Source organism: Coturnix japonica, chromosome Z (genome assembly GCF_054131305.1).
Source record: "Coturnix japonica strain WE chromosome Z, WE-NBRP24, whole genome shotgun sequence".
Taxonomy (NCBI): domain Eukaryota; kingdom Metazoa; phylum Chordata; class Aves; order Galliformes; family Phasianidae; genus Coturnix; species Coturnix japonica.
In genome coordinates, this window is record NC_140702.1 from 42,904,244 (window position 1) to 42,913,507 (window position 9,264).

Sequence of the window (9,264 nt, forward strand, 5' to 3'; positions counted from 1 at the left end):
GATACCTAGCAGAGGATGCTGAAGGACAAAGTAAAAAAAGTAGTGTTGCGAATCCTTCTGAAAGATTTTTGAAGTGAGGAACTGTCCATTTTTTAACTAAATGGAGATCCAGGTTTGTCTGTGTGCAATGAGGGTATTTCAGTGGAGAACTTGTTGTAAAAACTGAATTTTACTGATGCTCTATGCTCAGCAGGTGAGCAGGTGTCTTATTTTTTGTATATTTCCATACAAAGTAGTAGCTTGTAAGTATTTAAAAGTTCATTGAGTCTTATTGCACTTCTGAGTATCTTATAAATTATTTAATTGTCTGATGGATATGTGGCTACCTAACTATACGGGATGAAATATGCACTGTTCCTCTAATACACTGGAGGGAGACCTGTTTATAAAGTATTTAGTATTGGTTTTATAATGCACTGTTGTCAACAGGAGACCATGAAGCTCAAAGATCAATCTTGTTTTGGCCCACAGTATTAATGCTGCTTTATGAAACTCTGTGACAGGTCACTTAGACAACAGCTCTTAATGAAAGGACTTTGTGCCAGTGTGTGGTCGTGTGACTGTCTGTTAGGAAGGCATGCTTTACTTGCTGCCAAGGCTGCAGATGAATCTCTTTGTCCAAGTCCCTGAGGTGACTTTGTGGCTGCTGCTGCTGCTGGCCAGGTGATGGAGCTCATCATTTCCCCTGTCCTCTAGAGAGAAGTGAGACAGAGACTGCTGAGTTCTTGCTAATGCAGCTTTTGCTAATTGTCCAGAGAGCTAGGACACTGGGCAGTGCAGGCGGTTCTGTGTGCCTTGTGCAAGTCAGTAATTAGAAAAACATAGCTGCTCTTAATTCAGTCTTGTATTTATGCGTGAACTGCCTTTTCAGCCATCTAAAATTTAGCTACTCAATAAAAGAAATTGGATTTTTAGGTCAGTTTAGTTATTTGATTATGACGGACTTGTGTTTCAGACACCAAATAAATGTTACGAGGAATTGGCACAGTATATTATATTATCAAATAATTAGATCATAAGCTTAGCTAGCCTGGGCTTAAACCCTTTAGGCTTTTGTGGGATCCAAAGGCATTGCTTGTTACGAAGACAGTTCCTAAAAGGATGAGAGTAATGAAATTAACTACCAGAGGATGAATGGCTTTGTAAAAGTCTTGTACAAAACTAGTGTTCAGCAGACAATTTCCAAGATTTTAGGATGTCTTTCAGAAATGAACAGCAGAACTCACTGAAAGTATATTAAAAATACAAACCTTGCTTAACCCCAGAAAATCAATAACTGAAAGATGTTGTAATATGGCAGTACACATGTATAATGGTATAGCAATAATCCATGAATGTGCAAATCTGTTGTGTTTTTTTTTAGATCAAAGTATTTAAATTCTCTTTTTCAGTGACTGACACAAATTGGGTTGTTGCAGTTTTATTTTAGCAGCTGCTGTGAGTTTGCAGCTATTTCTGTTGAATCATGAACTTTCAGCAATGCAGCTGATTTTGAAATACATTGTTTTAAAAAAGAAAGAATTTCTTTTTGTGTTTTGTATCTTCCTGTAGTACACAATATGTCAGGTACCCAGTGCACTTTGATTTTCCTCATGTCACAGTATTCAGGAGAGAACCACACAGGCATTTCATTAGATGCATGGCCCAAATCAAAGTTCCCTAGAGTCTTTTGCCATATCTACTACTCTTTGAATCAAATTCTAGTACCTTAACATGCCCAGCTTTTACATTTTGGTAGAGTTAGCTTGCTTTTGTTTTGTGTCAAGAAAGACACTGCAGCAAATGTATATACAAAGATTGGATGTGAAACTGTGCCACATGTGTGGAACCAGCTGCCTTGATTACCTACCTGCAAATTAAGGGGTTTTGACCAAATTTTCAGTAGGTATGTAAAATACCTCCCCTGAGAACGGTATGAACTTTGAAGTTCAGTATATTACCCAAATATGTGTGGCGGTTTTTACTAGTTAAATGCCATGATGATGTGTAGAATACATTTGAAACAGAAAGTGATTTACTTTAGTGTGTACAATGAACAAATTTCTATTAGTTAGCATTAGATTGTGTGTTTTTACCAGGTCTTTATTGAGTTACCTGTTCTGATAGCTATCTAAAATCTCCGTTTCACTTGCATTTTATCATTTATATATGCATATCTTTTCCAATCATGATTCTTTGATTTTCTCTGCTTCATTTGTGCATTGTTCAGTTTCAGAGTGGGAAAATTAGTAAATTTGATATTGCTCTCTCATAAAGCAGGTCAAGTAAGGTAGATGTGATTACTCCTTAAAAGAAAAGGAGTTACAGATGACCTGAGCTCCTCAGACTGATTTGTTTAAATAACAAACTAAAGCACACAACAAAAGAAAATAAGAAAACAAAAGCATATATTATACATTGCCCACTGCTGGTAAGAACTTTAATGTGAATAATATCCTCTGTGTTCATCCCCAAACCTGAAATGGTGCATTGCTGCCAACATTCACACTGTGATTGGGTTAAATACTGAAGGACAGCATGTATAGATGGCACTGACTTGTGTTCGTGCTTAGTTTATAAATATATATCATATATATATGATATAGCTTAATGACCGAAAATCTCTGCTTGATGAGATTTTTATCTGCAAGTCATAGGTCACCTTTATTTTTGCTAGGGTTCTATTAGAGCAGTCCTTGTAAGGGTTTTATGGCATGGGTTGCTGATAGCCAGTTTGGCTAGGACCTGATTAGGATCAGTTGCAGTGTGACAGCTTGCTAGGAACTGAAGCTTTAGTGATGCGTCTGTATTTAGACTTAAACGAAAAGTCTTCATTGAGGATAAAAGTCCTGTCATGTCACCTAATGTGACAAAACAGCAAGTATCTGTCTGAAGAAAAAGAGGACAAATAACCAACTTTTAGAGTAGGCAAAGCTTGAAAATGTTCAAGTGAAAATAAAAGTGCTACTGATGAGGCAAAGTTCAGGCATGCTTTGATGATCTGAAGTTGAATAGAGGACAGTTTTCACTTGAACATTCTTCCTTAAAAAGATATTTAATATTTGGATTTGGACTTCTAGAATGGGTGTGAAGTAGACCTGCGCATCAAAGCAAAAAAAACAGATTCATTAATGCATGGTTCTATTGATAAGATAGAGAAGAATTTGGTAAGGACATTTGGAACACAGGGAGCAAAAAATACTCAGCCTCATTGTTGCAAGATGACATAATCAGTTCATCTTAAGCATTTCGGTTATAAGTCAGAAGTTACCTATTAAGACTCACACAAAAAGTGTTTTGCAAAGTGAAGATGACAGATTTCAGAGAAGATACAGCACTGCCATTTTTTATTTTTTTTCCTGTAGGTTATGGAAATTTGGGTGGACAATCTCTTCAGAGGAGGTCTCCTTTATTAATTCTCCCCCCACCCCCCACCCTCCCCAACACCTTTTTTCATTGTAGACATCTGTTAACATTTCATAGAGTCTAACAGATGTTGCGGAGCGAGTCCCTTACATAATTCTTACAGAGGAGGAGATGATAAAGAATGACAGTTCCTTGGTAGAATCAGCACCTCACCGAACAAGGCCATCATAACTGCTCGGCATAATTTTCAAGTATCAGATTATACTCCTGATAAGACAGACTTCACAACTCTTGTAGTCATCTGTGGATAAGGTGTAAGGATGATTGTTGTGGTCTCTGCTCCCACATTGTTGTAATGGCAAAAAGAAGGAAGAATACTCCTGTATTTCTTGAATCATACACTTTTTTTTTTTTTTTTGTAAGTATGGGACACTTGGTTATAAAATGTCTTTAAAACAACTCAATTATATAAGCTTGGTTATTTCAGCACAAGCAAGGGCTGATTGTCATGCGATGTGGAGGACCATTTTCATTATTTTGGCAAGAACAGGAACAGTTTTGTCCTGATGAGCTATTAGATGAATACCAGAGAGTGTCACATGAAAAACCACTGATCTTTAACCCAGTTATCTGCTTAACCAAGCCTAGAAATGAATAGTGAATAAGGGAAGAGCAAAGGCCAGTTTACTGTCATTACAAATTACAGAAACTGTTAACATCTGCAGCAAAACGAACTCTAGGAATCACAGGTACTGTCCCGTAAGTCAGTTGAGGGTGCAGAGACTTAGGAACAACGTGTATGCAGATGGGAGATCAGCTACGGTGTGTGTTGTGTGTTTATCTCTTTGCCATTGAAAACTGGAATGCTTGCATAAAAAGATGTGAAGATTTTCTGAGCTTTTTTCTTGTACCCTTAACAAATCCGTAGAGCGAACACCACATACATGTGAAGGAAAACTCCTTTAAAATAATCAGTCGACAGTTATCATTAAAAAGAAATGTAAATACCAAATCAACAGAAATAATAAATAAATCTGGGCTTACTGTTTTATCTTCTTTTTTTTTTTTTCTTTTTTTTTTTCCTTTTTTTTCCCCAGGAGCAGTCTGGGGGACACTGCTGCATGTACAGTTAATATAAACATTTATACTGAGCTCCTAGATGTTAGAGAAACAAATACTGTAAAGATCAGTAACATTTTAAAATGATCAGTTATGGGAATTAATGCTTACAGGAAAATACCATTCTTTCTTGCCCTGCTAGTAGAATTGCATTGTCTCCCTACAGTCTTGTTAGCTCATACTAACTGAAATGCAAATTCTTTCCAACTAATTGGACCTCGTTGAATGTACATGTACAGTACATAGTTATATGCCTGTAGATTTTTTTTTTACTAAATTCCTCTGTAATTATTTTCTTGATTAATATCTAAAGCAGAGACGTGGAACAAAAATCTCTTTAAAGAGTTTACATATTATTGAACATTAAAAAGATAGTAACTGTTGCATGTTTTAACAGCTTAATTAATAATACTGAATAATTGGAACAAAAAGAAGAAAATATTTTTTCAATGTTTAGTCATTTTGAACTGTGTGTATTAACCCTTTGACTGAACTAATTAACACCTAAAGGAACGTAGTAATGGAATCTAGAAAAAAATATGATGCATTTACGATCTTTAGCACATTCTTCTGAATAGGTTTTCCTATTGGCTCTACCTGAGCATTCTGCACTCACCTTTCCTATCCCTTTGTGCCATGAGATACATTTCTGTACTATTAGTTTCAAGAGGAAAGGTGAAATTGGCAGGGCTGCTTTGTAAAAAAATCCACAAAAACACACCTGTAATGTAATTGCCATTGATAGCAAGCAGCAGGTATTATTTGAAAAGGGGAAAATGAAAAAAGAAAACAGTTTTCATCTCACACGCAGTTTACAAAACAGCTCAAATTCTCTAGAACACAAGCAGACAACTGCAATTGCACCGTGTTTTAAGTTCCATTAGGACCTGGATTCTGTAGCCACCTCTTCCGTTCAGCACCCGGGTATTCCCCTGAGCTGCAAATGTAAAATAATTTCAAAGATCCTTTTATCTTTCAGCACAAATGCCATTGGATAGCAGTAAAATACTTGCAGAACATATTCCTGATTAAAAATCTATTGAAAATGAGATTTTCTTTAATGGTTTTAAAAGGATTTGTTTTAAACGCTGTCAGAGCCCTTACCTTGTCTGTCCTCTTTCTGATTCTCACATGAGCTAGCCAAAAGGGAGAGAAAAAAAATACTGTTCTACTCAGTTTGTGCCAAACTTGTATACTAACAAGTAGTTCCCGTGCTTCCCACAGATGGTTTGAAGAATATTTCTGCCTCCAAAGGAATTACAACAATAAGCAGAGGGCAATAGATTGCAAAGGAAAGCAGTGTGTTCTGAGCCTGGATTCCAATTATTTCAGGTTTTCCTAAATTTCGTGTCAGTTTTGTTGCTTTTTGTTTTTCTTTTTTTTTTCCTTTTTTTTTCTTCTCCTTTTTCTTTTTTCTTTTGTGTATGTGTTTGTATCATTTTTATTTTTTTTTTCTTTCTCATATTGCTATACACTTAGAGCAGGCTTAACCCACTGCTGTAGGAGGTGTTACTTCTGTAGTATTTTTCCTGCAGTGATTACTCCTTATCTCCTTAGTGGCTACTACTTTCCATGTCCCTGTTTGAAATTCAGTGAGTATTTGTTTTCTTGGTTTTATATGCTGGCATTATTGTGCTAGACTAGGTGCTGTGTAGGCACCGTAAATTTAAGGATGACCAGAGCTGGAGTGGAACTGGCAGACTGGATTTTGTTTCTATTCTGTCATGTTAGTTAGCAGGGGAGAAATATCTCTTTCTTTAAAATGTTCTTGGTCTGTGATGTAGAAGTCACGCGTTTGACGATTAAGTGGTGGTTCTGCTTTGATACGGTGATCTGAATGTGCTTAGATTTCTTGTAAGGTTGTAGCATTCCGGCCAAGATTTCTGCTTGGAAAGACCAGATTTGGATGTATTAGCTAGTCAGCCTAATAACGCTGTACAGACTGTATTGATTTTCTAGGAGAGAGTTTATGAACTAAATAAACTTGGAGTTGGTGTCTTAATAAACTGCTTCTCTCAGTCTGTCACATTTAGTTACAGAGCTCTGCAGTTTAGGGGAAAAAAAGGCTAATTCTGTTACAGATTGTTCACAGCAGGGTCTCCAAATTAGCCCTTTGTTTTGTAATGCCACCTTGCTTGGGCTCGCTTTGAGCACATTTCTCAGTTTTACCCTAATGAGTTGCAACACTGATAATGTGGCTGATGATCTTTCATTGATTTCACTATCACTTGCTTGTCTGGTAATTGATCCGTTGCTGAGCCTCTAGTTAATTATATCGGCTTTGACATGGCCCGGTCCACCGGGAATTTCAAGTCTTGCAGAATAACAGTTTTAATAAAAGAGTCTATTACTGCAGGTGCTTGCTGCTGCATGCCAGTTGATTTTGTGTGTGCGTGCGCATGTGTGTGCGTGTGCATGCGTGTGCGTGTGCAGGTGCTGGGGTTTTTTTATTCTCTGGGAGAGGAGAGGACTGCAGGACAGGAAAAAGAGTGGGGGGGTGAGAGGTGGAGAGAAAGGCGGCGAGCGGGAGCGCGCGAGAGATGCAGGAGGGAGAAGAGAGGAGGAAGCTCGCTATTGACAGTGTCCTTAAGCCTCCCACAAATAACAGCCATTAGTGGGAAGGTCAGGAGCTGAGCATGCAGCTTGACTCAGGCACTGAGTGCCACTTCAGAAATGAAGAGGCTGGCAAATTTTAGAGGGAGTTTAAGGGGCTAATAGCTATCTGTAAAGGTACAGCCACTGTTGGCACAATTGACTCCTAAATGTCATTCTCCCCTCCCCGGCAGAGAATATTTATATTGACCACAGGTGGACTTAATATATTTTAAGGCAACAGTTCTTGGGGTTCTTGCTTTTTTTCCTTCTTGGATATTGAATTTGCTGCTTTTGAGACTTTTTTCTGTACTTAATGGTGCTGAACTGGAGGAAAGTTTAACAGAAAAGCTTTCAAGAGATGTAGGGTCTAGAGGGGAAGGCACATTTGTGTCAACACAGTGTACATCTTCTCATCTTTTCTCATTGCACACTAATGACACAAAGCTGCCACTGAAGCTCTCTTCTGTTTCTTTTGTTGTTTCGGAGAGTGAGGTTTATTGTTATTCCCGAGTTAAGAAAAAAGCAGTGAGTGGTACATTTGTCCTCCTAAATTTGTAGATTTTATTAGAAGATGAATGCTCCTAACGTTGGAAAGGATAGCTTTCTTTTATCTTTTTTTTTTTTTTTTTTGTAAATACTTCAAGCTTTTTTTTTCCCTTCCTTTTTTTTTTTTTTTTTTTTTTTTTTTTTTTTTTTTGTGAGATTGCAGATTTTTGTTTCCCAATTCTGAAGTTTGTTTGCAGAGTTATGATTTCTTGTCTGTGTGTAAAGGATGGAGTGGGTAAGACAATTTTTCAAATAAGATTTGCTTATTAAGAGCTGTGGTAATTAAAAACAGTGTAGTAGCTGCATTATATTTATCCTGGTATGTCATAGTGTGCCTTAAGTACAGGAGAAACATCTTAAAGGAAAAACGTTGTTTCTTCTGCATTACTTTTTAACTGTGTGGGACTGGCTTCTTCTCTGCTGTGATTCATTTCTTTGTTCTTTACGGTTTGAAAGGTGTATTGTATCTGCTTCAACCAGCTACTTAAAAAAAACCAAAAAAACACGCACACAAAAAAACCAAAAAACTACTTTTGATCTTTTGGGGGAGGGGAGGGAAGGGCTAGATTTTTCATTTTTTTTTTTCCGCCCTTTCTTTCTTGAGATGCTGCTTTATGCACTGAGCGGTGGGCAAGGGAAGGAGAGGAGTGTGAGGGATGAAATGTGCATGTGACTTTCTGGTTTTATTTCAAAAGGAGTTGGATCATGTCTTTTTTCCCCTCTTTGGTAAGAGTTTTATTTGGGATAGGAACAGACTATCCCACAATTATTCTCTGACTAATATTTAGAAAATAACCAGGCCAACTTTTATGCTTTGCTTCTAAGTGAATATTGACTGCATTTAAGAGTAATTGCCTGCCTGCTTGCTTGCTTGCTTTCTCCCTTATTTATTTATTTGTTTATTTATTTATTTTTAAGGTTTGCTAATCCTGCGTGGTAGGCGAGTGTCAGATATTACATGCTGTACTTGACAGCATTGTTGAGGAAAAGCAGAAAAAGACACGGGAAGGGCCACAGCTTTTTCTGTCTCCCAGTTCACTGTGATCATTGTGCTACTTAGAGAGAATGTGTGTGTGTATGTATCTGTGTATCTGTAGACTGAAGGGTTAGTGCAGGATGTCATTTGGTGCCTGACAGTGGAGCAGTGCAGTTGACTCCTTGCTCTGCTATCCAATGACATCCAGTGGCTGAGAGTTTGAAGCTGATGGTTGGGTCTCCTTAGTGCTGCATGCACACCTGACAGGCAGCTGTTAAACTGAGCAAAGGCGAGCTTGGGGAGTCACAATCTATGCATAAATGATAGGGGTATCTGTGCTGAAGGTGCGAAAGAAGCTCTGACCCTCTCCCCTGAATCCCCCCTTCCCCAGTGAAACGCACAGTGCAGCTAGCTTCTTAACTACACTACACTCCTGCTACTGGCTGCCAAGAGGCTCAAAAAATCCACCTTCACTTTTCAGTCAGAAGAGGCAGAAGTGGATGTGAGAGACAGACACACACAGAGACACAGAGAGCGAAAGAGGGCAAGAGACTTGACTTTAAGAGACTCCTGCACTGACAACTCCATGCAGTTCGGAACAAGAACGGCAGCGACCGACTCTGGTTTCATGGGGACATGGCAGAACACTGACACTAACCTCCTGTTCAGAATGTCCCAACAGG

At 38.1% G+C, this 9,264-nt stretch overlaps 1 protein-coding gene across 15 annotated transcripts in view; it reads left to right on the top strand.

Moving 5' to 3' along the window:
- Positions 1 to 9,264, top strand: part of BNC2 (basonuclin zinc finger protein 2) — a 360,639-nt gene that overhangs the window by 92,732 nt on the left and 258,643 nt on the right. For 13 of the 15 annotated variants that reach the window (XR_014939176.1, XM_085528312.1, XM_085528305.1 and 10 more), the window contains exon 2: positions 9,063 to 9,263. The exons of 1 other annotated variant lie outside the window; for it this stretch is intronic. Coding sequence is in view for 13 of the 14 variants with exons in the window: in XM_085528312.1 (XP_085384438.1) it covers positions 9,063 to 9,263 (201 nt within the window). In the remaining variant the exon portion in view is untranslated. Of the gene's footprint in view, positions 1 to 8,219; positions 8,332 to 9,062; position 9,264 lie in introns of those variants that run through there. One more of the 15 variants, XM_015849041.3, reaches the window with a different exon arrangement.